The 18210-nt window shown below is 42.6% G+C and overlaps 1 protein-coding gene across 1 annotated transcript; it reads left to right on the top strand.

The window, feature by feature from the left end:
• Positions 1-5429: 5429 nt before the first annotated feature.
• Positions 5430-15558, top strand: CD2H10orf53 (chromosome D2 C10orf53 homolog). Its single transcript, XM_015088272.3, has 3 exons — positions 5430-5564; positions 14507-14626; positions 15323-15558. The coding sequence occupies exons 1-3, from the start codon at positions 5468-5470 to the stop codon at positions 15385-15387; spliced, it is 282 nt and encodes a 93-aa protein (XP_014943758.2). The 5' UTR covers positions 5430-5467; the 3' UTR covers positions 15388-15558.
• Positions 15559-18210: the final 2652 nt, after the last annotated feature.

Raw genomic sequence — 18210 nt, forward strand, 5'->3', positions numbered from 1 at the left:
ATAAACCAACTAATCACAAACATAAAGAAATTCATCAATAATAATACCATAATACTAGGGGACTTCAACACCCCACTCACAGCAAGGGACAGATCATCTGTTCAAAAAAATCAACAAGGAAACAATGGCTTTGAATGACACACTGGACCAGATGGACTTAACAGATATATTCAGAACATTTCATCCTAAAGCAGAAAATATACATTCTTCTCCAGTGCACATGGAACATTCTCCAGAATAGACCATATACTGGGACACAAATCAGCCCTAAGTAAGTACAAAAAGATCAAGATCATACTGTGCATATTTTCAGACCACAATGCTATGAAACTCGAAAACAACCAGAAGAAAAATTTTGGAAAGGTAACAAATACTTGAAGACTAAAGAACACTCTACTAAAGAATGAATGGTCTAACCAAGAAGTTAAAGAGGAAATTAAAGAGTCCATAGAAGCCAATGAAAATGATAACACCACAGCCCAAAACCTCTGGGACACAGCAAAGGCAGTTATAAAAGGAAAGTATATGGCAATCCAGACCTTCTTAAAAAAGGAAGAAAGGTCTCAGATATACAACCTAAGCTTACACCTTAAAGAGCTTGAAAAAGAAGAGCAAATAAAACCCAAAACCAGCAGAAGACAGGAAATAATAAAGATTAGAGCAGAAATCAATGCTATTGAAACAAACAAAACTACAGCAACAACAAAAACAGTAGAACAGATCAGTGAAACCAGAAGCTGGTTCTTTGAAAGAATTAACAAAATTGATAAACCACTAGCCAGTTTGATCAAAAAGAAAAAGGAAAGGACCCAAATAAATAAAATCAAGAATGAAAGAGGAGAGATCACAACCAACACAGCAGAAATAAAAACAATAATAAGAGAATATTATGAGCAATTTTACGCCAATAAAATGGGCAATCTGGAAGAAAAGGACACATTCCTCGAAACATATAAACTACCAAAACTGAAACAGGAAGAAATAGAAAATTTGAACAGACCCATAATCAGTAAAGAAGTTCAATTAGTAGTTGAAAATCTCCCAAAAAACGAGAGTCCAGGGCCAGATGGCTTTCCAGGGGAATTCTACCAAACATTTAAGAAGAGTTAACACCTATTCTCTTGAAACTGTTCCAAAAAATAGAAATGGAAGGAAAACTTCCAAAGTCCTTCTATGAAGCCAGCATTACCTTGATTCCAAAACCAGACAAAGACCCCACTAAAAAGGAGAATTATAAACCAATTTCCCTGACGAACATGGATGCAAAAATCCTCAACAAGATATTAGCCGACTGAATCCAACAATACATTAAAAAAATTATTCACCATGACCAGGCAGGATTTATACCTGGGATACAGGGCTGGTTCAATATCCTCAAAACAATCAATGTGATTCATCACATCAATAAAAGAAAGGACAAGAGCCACATGATCCTCTCAATAGATGCAAAGAAAGCATTTGACAAAACACAGCATCCTTTCTTGATAAAAACTCTCAAGAAAGTAGGGATAGAAAGATCATACCTCGAGATCACAAAAGCCATATATGAAGGCCCAACGCTAATATCATCCTCAATGGGGAAAAACCGAGAGCTTTCCCCCTAAGGTCAGGAACAAGACAGGGATGTCCACTCTCACCAGTGTTATTCAACATAGTATTGGAAGTCTTAGCCTCAGCAATCAGACAACACAAAGAAATAAAAGGCATCCAAATTGGCCACGAGGAGGTCAAACTTGCACTCTTCACAGATGACATGATACTCTACACAAAAACCTCAAAAGATTCCACCAAAAACTGCTAGAACTGATTCATGAATTCAGCAAAGTGGCAGAATATAAAGCCAATGCACAGAAATTGGTTGCATTCCTATACACCAACAATGAAGCAACAGAAAGAAAAATCAAGGAATCGATCCCATTTACAATTGCACCAAAACCCATAAAATACCTAGGAATAAACCTAACCAAAGAGGTGAAAAATCTATACACTGAAAACTATAGAAATCTTATGAAATAAATTGAAAAAGACACAAAAAAATGGAAAAATATTCCATGCTCCTGGGTAGGAAGAACAAATATTGTTAACATGTCAGTACTACCCAAAGCAAGCTACATATTCAATGCAATCCCTATCAAGATAACACCAGCATTCTTCACAGAGCTAGAACAAACAATCCTAAAATATGTATGGAGCCAGAAAAGACCCCGAATAGCCAAAGCAATCTTGAACCTCATCAAAATAAAAAGCTTCTGCACAGCGAAGGAAACAATCAGTAAAACTAAAAGGCAACCGACAGAATGGGAGAAGATATTTTCAAATGACATATCAGATAAAGGGTTAGTATCCAAAATCTATAAAGAACTTATCAAACTCAACACCCAAAAAACAAATAGTCCAGTGAAGAAATGGGCAAAAGACATGAATAGACACTTCTCCAAAGAAGACATCCAGATGGCCAACCGACACTTGAAAAAAGGCTCAACATCACTCATCATCAGGGAAATACAAATCAAAACCACAAAGAGATACCACCTCACACCTGTCAGAATGGCCAACATTAACAACTCAGGCAACAGCAGATGTTGGTGAGGATGTGGAGAAAGAGGGTCTCTGTTGCACTGCTGGTGGAAATGCAAACTGGTGCAGCCACTCTGGAAAACACTATGGAGGTTCCTCAAAAAATTAAAAATAGAACTACCCTGTGACCCAGCAATTGCACTACTAGGCATTTATCCAAGGGATACAGGTATGCTGTTTCAAAGGGACACATGCACCCCAATGTTTATAGCAGCACTATCAACAGTAGCCAAAGTATGGAAAGAGCCCAAATGTCCATCGATGGATGAATTGATAAAGAAGATGTGGTATATATATATATAATGGAGTATTACTCGGCCATCAAAAAGAATGAAATCTTGCCATTTGCAACTACGTGTATGGAACTAGAGGGTATTATGCTAAGCGAAATTAGTCAGTCAGAGAAAGACAAATATGACAGGACTTCACTCATATGAGGACTTTAAGACACAGAACAGATGAACACAAGGGAAGGGAAGCAAAAATAATATAAAACCAGGGAGGGGACAAAACATAAGAGACTCTTAAATATGGAGAACAGAGGGTTACTGGAGGGATTGTGGAAGGGGGGATGGGATAAATAGGTAAGGGGCATTAAGGAATCTACGCCTGAAATCACTGTTGTACTATATGCTAACTAACTTGGATGTAAATTAAAAAAATAAAATAATATAAAACAAAATAAAAACAGGATATGTACTATTTCCACTTCTGTTCATCATATTAACTAGAGGTTCTAGACTGTGCAACAAGATAAGAAGAAAAAGAAACAAAAGCTTAATAAAAGAAAAAAAAACGACCATTTTCTGCAAAGTGATTGCCAATAAGAAAATCCAAAAGAATCTATATATAAATAAACAGAAATCAACTAAAAAGATCAAGGCTGCTTACATAAAATCAACATATAAAAGTCAATTTTGTTTTACATACCAGCAACAAACAATAAAATCACAATACAGAATACATGATTTACAATAGAACCTAGCAATAAATCTAACAAAAGACATGAAGACCTATACACAGATAATTATAAACTGCACTAAAATACATTGAAGAAGATCTAAATAAAGGAGAGGTATTTCAAGATCATGAATATGAAAGCCTCAGAAAGATGTTAGTTTTCCCCAAACTGATCTCTAGATTCAATTCAACTCCAACAAAACTTCAACAGGGGCATCTTCTGCCTCTAATAATGGTAGACTAGCTATTTCAGACAAAGCTTCCTACAGAAGACATTTTTAAAAATCTGGCATATATGTTTTTAAAAATCTTCTTGAAATCATAAAAGACCTAACCTAGATCAAGATCAGGGAGAGGATGAGAGTAAGTAAGCATAGCACTGGAGATGTTTTTACTCCGGAGCTGTCTAGTGATCTTGAATAGGCAACCTAGAAGGTAAGATGCAATTTTTGTCTTTGCAGCATTAGGCATATAAAAACTGGAGCCCAGCACCACCACGGGTGAATCCTGGCAAGCGACCACCCTCATTAGGGCAGAAATGAGGATAAAATATAAGTGAACAAATCTGCACCTGGCCTGCTCCCAGTTTCAAGCCATCTGGATGACTCAGATAACCATAAGCCCTAAAGTCATATTAAGATGATCCTGGGTTACTGGTGTTACTGGGAATTGGCAAGCAGTGAAGAAAAAAAAAGTCTTCTATAGAGGAAGATAACATCACCCTTGGCCTCAAATTCTTCCTACAAATAATTTTTCAGATACAATGTCCAGTACACATTGAAAGTAAACCAAGAGCTCTAGACAAAATAAGCAGACACTAGTAGAAATAAAAACAGAAACAGAAACATGGGGTCTCCAGATAGTGGAATTCTCAAATGCAGACTATAAAATAAGTATCTTTACTATGATCAAGAAGATAACCTCAAACCTAAAACACTTGGCAAGAAACTGAAAAGTATAGAAAGTGTCACAGCAGATTTGAAAAAGGACCAAAGCAAAATTCCAGAATTAAAACACAAATAACTGAAGAAAAAAAAAACCCAACCATATTGATGGCTCTAATAGCAGTTAAGACACAGCTACAGAGAAAATTAGTAAACTGGATTACAGGTAAAAATGAATGAATGAATGAATGAATGAATGAACACATACACATATACAGTCCAAAAGAAGATTGAAAAGAGAAAAACACAGCAGAGAAGAGACATGAAGAATACAGTTGGAAGGTCTAACATAAATTTAACTGAAGTCCCTAAAAAGTGAGAAAATGGGACCAGAAGCAATATGTGAAGAGATAATGACTCACATTTTTCAGAAAACAGATGAAGGACTTAAATTCAGTTTCAAGAATTGATAAAAAACAAAAAACAACAAAACAAAACAAAACAAAAACCACTTCTCTATATATAGGCACCTTACAAGGGGTTCCAATCCATCCTACACCACTGACTTGCCTTGGAAGGCTACCTGGACCCTCTGAGCCTTAGTTTTGTAAATACAAAATACAAAATACAACCTACTTCAGAAGGATGGTAAAAAGGTTAAATGAGATAATATATGGAAAGTGCTTAGCATGTCACTTGACAATACTTTCTGTAACTAGCTATAAATGTTGGCTCTTGTTATTTATCACTAACACTTGCCATACCAAGTAGAAATCCCGCATTTACCTGGCTATTGCCTCAAACTACCACCGTACCTTTCTTGCACCCCAGTGATGGTGGGGCAGACACCCAGAAAGGAAGAACCCTCATCCCCATCCCTGACACAGACTCTCAGGAAGGGACTTGTGGGGAGGATCCTCAAGTTCCACCCCTACCCGCCCTGGCCCCGCCCACTGCCCCGTGGCCACACCCTCTCCCAAGGGCCTGCAGAGCAGTTGCCTAGCAGTCTGTATTGCGCCTTAGCGCAGGCTGGGTGCTCGGCAGCCATGCCGAAGAACGCGTTAGTCATCTTGCGCTATGGGCCATACAGTGCAGTCGGCCTGTCTGTGGAGTACCGCACCTTCCGCCTAGAGGGCCTGCAAGGTGGGCAGCCGAGCGCCAGAGGGCCACCCAACTGCGTGTGCCCAGGCGTACCCCAACCTCTGAGCACCTGTGCAGGCGGTACCCTCTCCCTATACCTCCTTCCTTCCGCTGACCCAGACCAAGCACCATAACCTCTGGAGAGTCTTCCCTGAGCTTCTACTTTCTCAGGATGACTTAGCATCTTCCTCTGGCTTCTACTGCTTCAAAATAGGAGTGGAAACAAACATGTACTGGGAGCCCACTGGGTACCAGGCAGTTTATACAAATCATTTGAATGGGAAGGATCACATAACCTGCTTAAACAGACGATCAAGAATATTAAGTGACTTTTCCAAAGTCATGTGGCTGGAAAATGGTGGAGAGTCTACATTTTCAGCATTCAATCATGCAACAAACCTTTACTGAGCATCTGTGTTGAACACTATTCCAGGTACTGGGGACATACTTGCAAACAAAGGTACATGTCCTTAAAATGACCTTCTCATTGTTGACTACTAGTTAACAGTTGTGCTGAGCCTCCAACAGAGGAATGTGATCAGAGTGGGGCCTGCCACTGGCTGTAATTGGAGGGGAGAGGGAAAGATCTGGAAAGGTTTGTTCACTAGAATTATACTTGAGTTGAGCTTTAAAAAGTAGGGAGAGAAAACCAGGTAAAGAGAATAAAGAGCATGCCAGACAGAGAAACTACAAAGGCTGGAAGCATGAACAAATGAGGTATTTGTTGAACTGCAAGAAGGATGAGGTTGGAGAGGTAGACAGGGGCAGATCCTGCACGGCCCTAAGCAAGTTTCAGGCGGGGGTGGTGGGGGGGGGGTCAAACTGTGGCTGTCTGAGGAGAACAGAGCAGAGGGGGCCAAGAATGGAAGTGAAGAGACAAGTCAAGAGACTTCGGGTGGTACAAGGGAGAGATGAGAGTAGCTTGGACCAGGACAGCCATAGAGGGGCAGTGGATTAAAGTAAGAGGAAGGACAAAAAAAAGTAAGAGGAAAGAGGTGGGGGGGTGGGCGAGGGTCAGGAGGATATCCTCTGGATCCAGTCAGTGTCTGGCTTGATCAAAGTGCTGATGGATGGAAATGCTCTACAGTGAAGATGACAACACAGATGGACTGTAATTTGTAGGAACATGCTCCATTTCGACCATATTAAACTTCATGTGTTTTCAGCTGTGTAGATGGAGGTACTGAGTTAGCTCTGCAGTTCTAGAGCTCAGAGAAAAAGTCTGAACTAGAGATAGAATGGTCTGAGTCAGGGACTTGGGGATCACATATAGAACGAGAAGAGAGCCCAGGCCTGGGTCTTCAGTCTTCAGTGCTTTTAAATGCTCTAATTTCCCATCAGAAACTTCTCACCAGCTTTCCCTCCCTGGCTTCATGAGGTTTATTGTATGTCTCAACAGTCTTTTGCCCAGACAGCTATGCATTTTTCATTTTCCCGCACGCTGCCCACAGCTTTTCCACCTTGTGTGAGTTCCACATTAGGTGAAACATAGACGAGGGCCTTGTGCCAGTCCCTAGGGAGCCCCAAGACAGGGAGGAACAGACAAACAGGAATTTGCAAAACATGGTTTGCTTTGCTCCCTCTAGACATGGGGACGAGGACCCACACTGGGGACAAAGGCTATTATCTTCAAGGCTGCCAGCAAGTGAGGGAGGAGGTGAGGCAAGGACAAGTAAAGATGCCACAAAGCTTTCTTAGCATCTTAAAGTTGGCTTTGTCTTGGCCCAGTGTTTACTCTTTTGCCAACTTTGTTTTCCAGAGTTCTGACAAAGTTTGTTCTGACAGTTTCTGCTGTTTTTTTGACAACAGAACGTTAATGTCTCTATGGAGGAATGGGAGTTTGGAGTGCCTACTCCGCCATTGTGCTGATGCCTGCAGACCCTTTTTAATTACGTTTCTTGCTGCTGCCATAGCAAGCATGACTATATAGAGTCCAACTAGATCATTTCGCTACCAAGAATTATATTAAAGGAGAACGCATAAATAAACATTTTGTTATAACCTACAAATTATAGGTATTGAAGTAGGGGATACTTCCCATCTAGTTTGTACACAAATCCCATGGATCTCCTGGTCACCTGTCTCCTACTTGCGCTCTTGGCACAGTTGGCAGAGAAAATGGCATGAGCAGAGGTCAAGTGCAAGGACTCTGAAGTCCAACCAATCTAATTTTGAATGGGTCTCCACCATTTAGTAGCTCTGTGGCCAAAGCCAAGATCAAGTTATTTCACTTTTGCAAGCCTCAGTTTACTTATTGGTAAAATGGGAGTAGATCCCTACCTCGCTGATGTGAGATTCCAGTGGGAAAATGCAGAGTCATGAATACCATACCTGCACATAGTAAATGTTCAACAAGCATTCGTTCTTATTATTTCAGGGCACGGGGTTACTAGGAAGGGAAGGAGGGAGCCACATGGGGCAAGCTGGGGAGCAGCAAGCCGCTGGGTCTGGCTGGAGGATGGTATGTAACAAGAGAGTCACGACTGTTTTACCCTTGGCAACAGGGAGCCAGCAAAGTTTCTTGAGCCAAAGAATCATGAGATTAAGGATGTGCCTTAAGAGGCCAATTCTCAAGGAAGAGATTTAGGGAGGAGAAGTGAGAAAAGATTAATTATTGAGAGATATTAAGAGGTTAGAAATTACATTCTGAAGTTCAGGGGAAAGACAAAGGCAGATTTGAGTCAGAAGCAGTTATGAGTTTAAATAACATCTATGTGCTGATGGCCCCCAAATTTCTCTCTCCCATCAGGATTTCTCATTGCCACTGGGGTGTTTAGTAGGCATCTCAGACTAATATGTCCGAAGTTTCTAAACCTAATACCCACCCCACACCAGCCCCTCTGCATTCTCTCCCTCTCAGTTCACACAGCTCTGTTCTTTTAGTTACTCAGGCCAAAAACTTTGCAGGCAACTTTCTGTCCTCTCTTTGCTTCACATTCATCACAAACACCATCATCTCCTGCCTGGATAAGTGCCCCTATCTCTCTGCTGAGTTCCCTGTGACCACCCTTGTCCCCTGCAGTCTGTCCTCAGCACCAAAGCCGGGTGATGCCTTTAAACTTGAGTCATAGCATGACCTGTGCCTCCAAGAACATCCTGGTGGCTCCCAGCTCACTCAAGGGAGAAGTCAAAGGCTTGCAGTGGCCTATAGGTGTCCTCCCTGACCTCGTTTCCTCTTTCACTACACACTCTGTACCCTCAGTCACTCAGCTGCAGCCACGCCGACCTCCTCATTGGCCCTTGAACACCCCTGGTGCACTTTGACCTCCAGGTGTGGCAGCTGCTCCACCTGGAATGCTCTTCCTCCAGATTCCTGCATTGTCCTCACTCTTCACTCCCTCGCAGCCTCTGGGTGTTTCTTAAAACTCACCTTCATCAACAGCCATTCCTTGAGCATCCCTATCAAAAATGTCAACACCTCCCTCTGCCTGCCTCTTCCCTATCTCCCCCCTTCCTTCCTTCTTTACTTCTTCCTAATGCTCATAAGTTTGAGCACACTCTTTTTCTAGGCCCTCATTGATCAAGACTCCATCTTTTTCTAGGTGAAACGTACATTTCACCTGTTTGCCGGGAGGTTTGCTTCAGGATAGCAGGGGTTCTGGTCTGCCCTGTTCTCTGCTGTGTCCCAGTGTCCAGAACTGTGCCAGGTATATCTTAAGGGTCAATAAGCATTAAATAAATAAAATTAACCTGAATGGAGCTGAACACTGGATCCACAGGAGGTGAGACTTGGAGAGAAATCAAGGAAAGACAGAACCGGCGAACAGGAGGACGTTGGCAGTGGCCCCTCTGAGGGGCGCAGAGGCAAGAGAGACCCCAGAGACAGAGGCAAGTGAGATGATTTCAAGACGAAAATGGCTACTGGGCACCAAACTGTTAAATAGGAGTCATTTCTAGTAAAGGTGAATTCATGGTTAATGAAGGACATAGAAAAAAATATTCTCAGAGACTTGGGATAGGAAGGCAAAATGGTACAGAACTTTAGAGGCCAACTTGGCCATGTCTTAAAATTTAACCATATACTGTGGAACCCAGCTATTCCATTTCTCAGTCTCTCCCATGTATACATAAACTTGTACATGTACACAGAGGGATGCCCAGGAATGTTTCCTGCAATGTTCTTGCTGATAGTGGAAAATTGAAAACAACCGGAGAAAGGACCAGCTTGAATACATTGCAGTACAGCTGTCACATGAAATGCAGTGCAGCTGGTCCATGTATATATTGACAGAACTGGATCACCACGACATGACGTTAAGGGAGTGAGGTGTGTTCCTGAATTCCATGTACACTGTGATCCAACTTCCACTGAAAAGGACAAAGTGGGGGGGAGGAGGAAGAATTATGGGTGATTTAAAATGTTCTGTCCTATAATTGTAAGGTTTTTTAAAAATCATGGGTCTGCATCACATTTATAATCTGATAAAAATTCATGGGGTGCCTCAGTGGCTCAGTCAGTTAAGTCTCCAACTTTGGCTCAGGTCATGATCTCATGGTTCATGAATGAGTTCGAGCCCTGAATCAGGCTCTGTGCTGACAGTGTGGAGCCTGGAGCCTGCTTCGGATTCTGTGTCTCCCTGTCTCTCTGCCTCTCCCCCGCTTGTGCTCTGTGTGTGTCTCTCTCTCTCAAAAGTAAACATTAAAAAAAATTAATCTGATAAAATTTTAGAGTTTAAAATAGTTTGGGGTAGTTTCTTTATTTTTTTCCAGCAGAAGTATTTTAAAGAAGTAAGAGGGGCGCCTGGGTGGCTCAGTCGGTTAAGCGTCTGATTTTAGCTCAGGTCATGATCTCACAGTCCATGAGTTTGAGCCCCTCTGTGCTGACAGCTCAGAGCCTGGAGCCTGCTTTGGATTCTGTGTCTCCCTCTCTCTCTGCCCCTCCCCTGCTCATGCTCTGTCTTTCTCTGTCTCAAAAATAAATAAAAACATTTTTAAAAAAAGAAGTAAGAAAGGAGATGAGCCAGACTATCAGTTTACTAAGAGGGGCGGGAGAACTGTGTGAGCCACTGAATGTGCTGATGGTTCTCCACCTCTGAGAGCACAGGATCAAGAGAAGGTGGGCTGAAGCCTTCATTGGCAGGAGGTTAAGATGTAGGGAGAGATGAGGAAGCCAAGGGCACAAGCAGTTCTTCCCACAGTAGGGGAGGGGAAGGAGTATCTTGACAAGATCAAGGGGAGAATTTTTATGGTTGAAGAAGCACATTGCAAGCTATCAGCAGGTGGCTGATGTTTAAAGTTAGTTTGTGTATCCCTGAATGATGATTCATATTGTACCAGCAGCCAACATTCACTGAGGACTGGTGACAAGTGCCAGGGTGTTAACAAAAGCAAAGCAGGGAGTATCTGGTCCCCCCCCCACCCCCGCGACCCCGTTCTGCTCCACACTCCCACCACCACTTTAGAGTCAATAGTAACATCACACCAAGCAGAGTGGTGCATTCACAGGTCCCCATCTGTAAAATCTGCATCTGAATTCTGTATGTTTCTTTAAAAATCATAGCCCTTTATCATTTCCTGAAGTCCTGCTGGCTTTGGAAATATGCCTGATATTTCCTGAACTTACTGTGCCTTAAGGAATCTGAAAATTTTTGTTCTTTTTTTATTACCCACAAGTTATAATGGTTCAGCAAAAATGTCTCTATTATGAACTCAATATTAATGAAACTAAACTATGTAATGCTTAACCAAAGTCCTAAGTAATCTCCTGACCATGGTTGCTCCTTGTCTACTGTCCTTAAGTCTGCCAAATGAGCTGCTAAAAGGAACTAAAAGGAATTGAAACCAACGCATAAAAATTGGATCTATGCTTATTTAGCGACAACACCCTGTGTGCCATTCTCCTGTCCCTAGCTATACATTAGCTGCTCACATCAATGGTCATAGGCATTTCATCTGTGCCCAGCAGAGAAGGGGGAGATGTCGGTCTGTCTGTTTGCCTTGACTTCCTAACTAGCAGTGTTTAAATCCCTCCCAGATGGTGCCCAATTCTGCCAGCACTGAGAAAAGGGAGGCTTTTCTGTTTCCCTTCAGCTTACCCAGATCCCCCTTGAAGGATGATGTGCCACTTCAAAGAGGCAGGCATTCTGCGGGTGGCCTTACAGCTTCTGGTTGATTTATGCTGGAGTTTAGCTACCGCCTTTGGAAAGACTTTGTTGCATGGAGTGTATTTATCTGACCTTTCTTTGAATAGACAACCCCACAGCAGCTCGTAGGAAAGAATGGGTCCTCCATGTAGAGAGGTGGCATTTGGATGAACTGCAGGAATTCTGGTGCTTCTCCAGGTTTGATCCCTTAAGCCCGCACTGACCACCCTACAGCTGGGCTCAACACACCCCAGACTGATGACTAGGGGGCAGGCATCCTGTGGGGGAATATATGATGTGGGGTCTGGGGTGGCTCATTGCTTTAATAAGAATCGGACTTAGGTCACTCAAGATCCAAGAGAGTCATTGGAGATTCCCAGCACCATTGAATTGAGTTTGTTTATTTAACAAGCTATATTAACACCAAGCATCTGGTGGGGTTGGGGTGGGGGGATTAGGGTCAGTGAGGGAGATGTGCTCCCTTAAAGGCCCCAAGAGCCCATGCTTTGCGAACCATGTAGAAAGTGAAGTGAGAAGTGGTATGCTGTCTTAAGAGGGTCTCTCCCTGTAGGGCTTGATTTGCTCAAGTAGGAGGCAGACTCATTATTTGGCACCCCCACTTCCACAGGGTGGATTATTTGGTACATCAAATCCTGTTTCTTAGATTCGCTTTGCCATGAAAGAGTGCTGCCTTTCTCATAAAAGTAACCCCAGACCCAGATGCTATGTGAGACTCAGACAGGGCTCTGCCCTCTGAGAAAGGAAAGGTCTGTGGACTGCCGAAGGGTGTGCGCCTTCCCAGGTCTCCTCGTGCAGAGCCCTTCCTCACTTACACTGCATTACAGTGAGCAACTCCAGACACAGTCTGTGCCTCCTTCTCTCCAGAACCCCCAGGCCTTAGAGAGTTGCTGTTGTGTGTTAGTAGTATAGAGGTAACACCTTGCCTCCAGAGATGGGGTTGGAACAGAGAAGCTGTTTTTTTCCTGATTTCTTCCTACCAAATTGAAGTACATTTCCCAGGAACATCTTCTGACAAGGCAAAGCCAAGGTTCTGGAGGCCAAATTGCCCCCTACCCACTCACTTGCAACTTTTCCCTCTCAGGCTACACATCCCCTCTCCTGATGGGGTGCTGCTGGGAGAGTGTCTACTTCCCAGAAATCTCTGCCTATAGACTGCCTTTCTGCTTCCTAGACTGTCCCCTGGCCATCCCAAACAAGGCATTAGTCCAAGCTCAGTGCCTTCCTCCAAAGATGTTTGATACAAGACACTTAAATAGGATACAATAACATAAATATGCCAGAGGAAAAGATGTGGGTGTTCGTAGAGAGAGGCGTTAGCCGATGCAGGGTCAATTAGGGCTCCCGCTGGGTGCCCAAGGAGCGCTATCTCGTTGATGGAGATCCTCACTGAGTTACTCTCTGAAGTTCCTTTCCAGAAGTGAAATTAAAATCACGCAATTAAAATGTTCACAGTTGGGGCTGGATGTTCTTGAGCTGATTGAAAGATGAAGAAGTGGACACGCCAACATTTTGAAGCAGCAATTGTCTCTGTAATTAAGTGCAATTAACTGACATAATTGTCTGCTTTTCTGCACATAAGACTGATTGCAATGCTAAGACTCAAAAAAAAAAAAAAAAAAAAACCACTCCCTTCATCGGATTCCTCATCCCAACCTAACCAAAATTCTCACTGATGCATGAAGACTACCAAAGATGGTGACTGAGCACACCTACTCTACCACCAATGTTACAAGGTGAACATGTCAGGAAAACGGAGGACAGACATGTTAGAGAAAACAGAATCCCATGGTGTTCATGCACATCATTTCTCCTAAACTCCTACACTTTTGCGTTTCCACGTTAGAGAATAGAAATAACAACTTTTCCATGGCTCATCTCTAGGGAAGTGATAACCAAAAAGCAACTTCCAAAGGTGTGAATAAAAGTTCAGTTCATTAGCTTTAAAACAAAACAAAAAATAAATAGCATTTTATTTCTCCTTAGTATAGAAAATCTGGAAAATGCTGGAAGAATAAAGACAAAGAAGTTTCACACACTCTTACCAGAGAGATAACCACTGAATATTTCTTTTCTTTTCCTATTACATATACATACTCTAATTAGTAGTGAAGATGTGTTTTCATATATGCTATACATGTACCCTGACTGTTGGCACATATTACAAATATTTTTCTTGCTATTAAAAAAATGAATAAACATTTTCTGAAATGATCAGAAAAAAACTCATCATATGGACCTATCATCTTCTTATGATTTGAACAATAGGTTATACACAGTATTTTCTATTATAAAACTGCAGAAAGGAACCTCTCGTTACAAAAGTCTGCCTGTATTTCTGTTTTGTTTTGTTTTGTTTTTTCCTGAGGAAGCTTTCTTATAAGCGCATATCCCCTGGCCAGAGTTTATTCTGTAATTCTAAAAGTTTTTGAGGCTTTTGAGGCTTGTATTGCCAAATTAACTCCAGAAAGGTGGCCAATTTCTATTTCCATCAGCAGGATAAGAAGTTACCTAATTCCCCCCATCCCCTCCAGCACTGAGTATCATCTCTATAAAAAAAAGTTCAAAAACTCTTCCTAGAGACATCTCCTATTTCCACATATCCTATGGGTCTGGGGCAAATTGCAACCAAAACCTGAATTGCTCAGGTCTTTGGCTGTGCTTTCCAGAAAAGGTGAGGGCACACCGGGCCAGCACCAGGTAGGTACCCAACAGGGCAACTGGAGTTATAGCCACGGGCAACTGGAAACCAAGCCAGCTGCTGGCATCCATGAGAACATGCGCATGGCAGGTTAATCTAGAGCCTGTCCTCATGCCACCCACACTCCTCTCCATCTTTTCCAGCTGTGTTGGCCAGAGATGGACACAACGTCATCCTAGAAAAGATAGAAGACTGGAATGTGGTAGAACTCATGGTGAATGAAGAAGTCGTCTTTCACTGCAACATCAAAGACCTGGAATTTGGTAAGTCCTTCAGCACTGCTCTGCTCCCAAGCAGCATTTTGCCTTCTCTGAAGTGGGCTCGATTTCTAGTTGAAGTGGCCAGTGGGTTAGGACCAGATTCAAATTGGACTTTTTTTCTGAGTCTTAAATTCTTACTCAAAGCCCTGTGTACATGAGTAAGCACATCCTAAACCACACAAAGTGCTTGATGCTCTGGGTTCCTTCCTGGAACACTGGACACAAAAGAGGGACAGAAAGAAAAATGAAGTTTTAGCCCCAGATTTCAAATGATATAACAGGCACTTAGGGGTAATAGGTTTGGGGGTTTTCTTTTATTTTTTCTTTTTATTTTCACATTTTAACAATGTGTGTTTTATTATCATTTACCTTCAAAACAGGTTTGTTCCATTTGATTATTCTACGTAGGCTTGCTAAGACAATTAGAGTTGACACGCCCTCATTGCATGGCATTATCAGTGACATTCTAGGGATTTCATTGCCCTGGAGAGCTTCCTGCCTGGCAGGCTGGCATCGCACATACCACACTCTGCTCAGAAGTAAAAGTTTTTGCTGTTATTATACTCTGTCGAAGGCTAGTTAACAATTTAAGTGACTGTGTACTTTGAGACTTGTCTTCTAGTGGAAATCGTACGTGTCTTACATGACATGAAATTGTACAGAAAGCTGGTCAAAGGAAAATTGTATCTATTTCCCTAGGAGGTGATGGTAAACTAGACCCACTGTGCGAAGAGGCCAGGATAGCCGTCCTAAACGCCTACTGATCTCCTCACCCAGACAGGCACCTCAAGTCAACAACACAGCAGCTGCCTCTGGCAAACAAAAGCAGTCATTCCAGGATGCTGGGCTCTGACAGTCTAAAGTAATGCAGGCCTGTCCTTCAGCCTGCCCACCATAAGGTCTCTCACTTGGCTTCGAGGGAACAAGCCCCCCCCCCCAAATAATAAAAGCACATCATCATTTGCAGCATCTTTCAATCTCAACCCACAGGGAGAGTCCTCCAATATCAGGTATGCGCTGAGCTGAAGGAAATAATAAAATGCAATCTAATAACAGAAAGCCATCCTGTACTAATAACACAGAGTTTGCCAGGAGCATCTGAGATTCCATTCTCTAGTAAGGAAAGAGCTAGGAGCAGGTAAAATTAAAGATTGCGGGGAAAGGGGAGCAGGAGGGAGAAGAGTGGCCCTTGAAAATCTGAACCCAGAGTTAATGTCGGTATTTGGAAACCTGGCTATTTCTACAGGTTGATTTCTTGCTCCCAATGCAATAATATTTTAAGTGTTCAAATACAATTCCCTAAAGTCAAATCCCCAGTTATTCTTCATAACAAGAAAAGTATCTGCCTTCTTTTGCATGAGCCAGCCCATCAAGCTGTTCTGCAGAGGGCCAGAAAGAGCCCAGGGCAGACGGGTAAAGTGGCTGCTTGTCCCTCTGGAGGAACACACAGCCCTGCAGGGTTAAAGAAGGTTAGTCATGGGCAGTGTAAAAGCAGCTGTGTCAAAGTGATGCCCTTTGTACTTTCAGGTCCTGTGCACCAACTGTAGCATCCCTTCTTAGCTATAGAGACATGCAGATATCGATCTAATGACGTTAAATGTGAAGTCATGGTAAAAATGCATCACACCTTGTAGGGGAAAGATGAGTTCCTTCACAGAAGACTCTGGGCACCCTGGTGAAAGAGAAGGGCTTTCAGGGCCTCCACAAGGCCACCGGCTGACTCCCAGCGCAGCCCCCTTGGGGAGGCAACCACCCTGCTCCCCGCGGCTTCACTGCACCTGGGGAGGCCACCCTTCCCATAACTCCAGGTGGCCTCAAACCTCCTGCACCCCAGAACTTCAAAGGCATCTGGGACGCGATGAAACCACCTGCACAAGTTCTTTCTCGCATGTGAGGACATGGGGGATATAATTTTCATTTTCAGCCCAAGCTTCACTTACCAGATTTCACTCAGAGATTACGATCGCTTTAGGATTCTGGAAATACTTAATCATCCTCACTGAGAACCTGAGGCTAAAAAAGTTTCCCCCTGGTGTCTGGTGCTAGTTCTAACATGTCTTCAGTAACCCTAGATTCAGTTTCTCTGTCTTAAAGACCAGTTTAAGATGTAGAATTCTGGTTTCATATAAACATTTTACTATAAGAGAAATACATTTTCATTACAGTCAAATGGAAAAATACAAGTGGGAATAAGGTATACATTTGATAACATTTTGGTATATTTCAATTTGAGTTTCTTGCATTTACGTCTGAATATTCATTAAGAGATAGATATATAGAGAAATTGATTTCACTAAGTTGAGACCACGTTGTGTGTACCCAATTATGTATCTATTTTTTAACTTAGCTTTTTGTGTTGACCCTCTTCCCAAGTGACTAAGACATTTGTCCAGGAATTCTATCATGAATCAGGAAATTTCTTCCTCCTTGAATAGTGATTCCCACTTTCACTACCATAACTTTTTCTGCTAAGAAATAAAATGGCAAGCTTTCCCATCAGCATTCAGTGCAGTAACTTCAGCTTGAAGGACCCTGGCCCCTCTTCAGGCTCTGCAGCCCACCCCCCACCCCGTGTTGAGCAAGGGCCCCACCAGGTAGCTGCCTTGCCCTCCTCTGACACGCCCCCCCCCAGCCTGTATTTGTGCCCTCAGAGGAGCCCCCCACCAGCACCTACACCTGCTCTCCTTCTCTCCCTGACCAGAGCAGAAGGGCAAGTAAGGCAAGATTGCACACGATTCTAAGATGCACTCGAGCATGCAAAACTGCTGGGAGATGCCTATGCCCCAGGTGCTGTGTTCCAGTTTCAGAGTTAAATGACGTATGAATCAGCATCGCCAGAACAAATCACAAGGTTACCTCTGTGTGGTGGGCTTGCTGGGGTGGGACTGCAAGAGTTTCATTTCTTCCCAGTATGGAAGAAATATTTTTCAGTGGTAGAATTTTTACTTTGTGTGTGTGTGTGTGTGTGTGTGTGTGTGTGTGTGTGTGTGTGTGTGTTGGGGTTGAGGGTACTTTTAAAACAAACATTTAAAATAAAATCAAGAGTTTGGGGTGCCTGGGTGGCTCAGTCAGTTGAGCATCCAACTCCTGATTTCAGCTTGGGTCATGATCTCACAGTTCATGAGATTGAGCCCCACATCAGGCTCTGCACTGAGAGTGCGGAGCCTGATTGGGATTCTCTCTCCCTCTCTCCCTGTCCCTCCATGTTTTTCTCTCTCTCTCTCTCTCTCTCTCTCTCTCTCTCTCTCTCTCAATAAATAAATATACTTTAAATTTTTTTAATAAAAATAAAATCAAGAATTTGATATAAAAGTCATCTGCCCATATATCCTAGCCCTTCTCTGTCATTAAGAAGAGCTTTCTCTTTGGAAATGTGATCATTTTTCAGTCTAAAGAAATGTGCCAGAATCTGCCTCCATCTTCCTCTGTCTTATGTCTTCTTGAACATCTGTCTCCCTGCAAAGAAACAGGAAACATGGCTTGCTCCTGATTGAAGGCAAAAGCCCTCTGTGCTTCAACAAGCTAGACATTCGGGTGCCTTTTAATGCTTTTAAAATGCCACTTAGTTAACTCATATTTTAACTTTA

The sequence above is a fragment of the Acinonyx jubatus genome, chromosome D2, assembly GCF_027475565.1.
Source record: "Acinonyx jubatus isolate Ajub_Pintada_27869175 chromosome D2, VMU_Ajub_asm_v1.0, whole genome shotgun sequence".
Classification (NCBI taxonomy): domain Eukaryota; kingdom Metazoa; phylum Chordata; class Mammalia; order Carnivora; family Felidae; genus Acinonyx; species Acinonyx jubatus.

Bases quoted from the DNA above. Each gene is read 5' to 3' on its own strand.
- CD2H10orf53 (XM_015088272.3), top strand. From the start codon at position 5,468: ATGCCGAAGAACGCGTTAGTCATCTTGCGCTATGGGCCATACAGTGCA. The intron at 5,565-14,506 runs GTGGGCAGCCGA...CATCTTTTCCAG, and splicing joins CCGCCTAGAGGGCCTGCAAG to CTGTGTTGGCCAGAGATGGA. The intron at 14,627-15,322 runs GTAAGTCCTTCA...CTATTTCCCTAG, and splicing joins CATCAAAGACCTGGAATTTG to GAGGTGATGGTAAACTAGAC.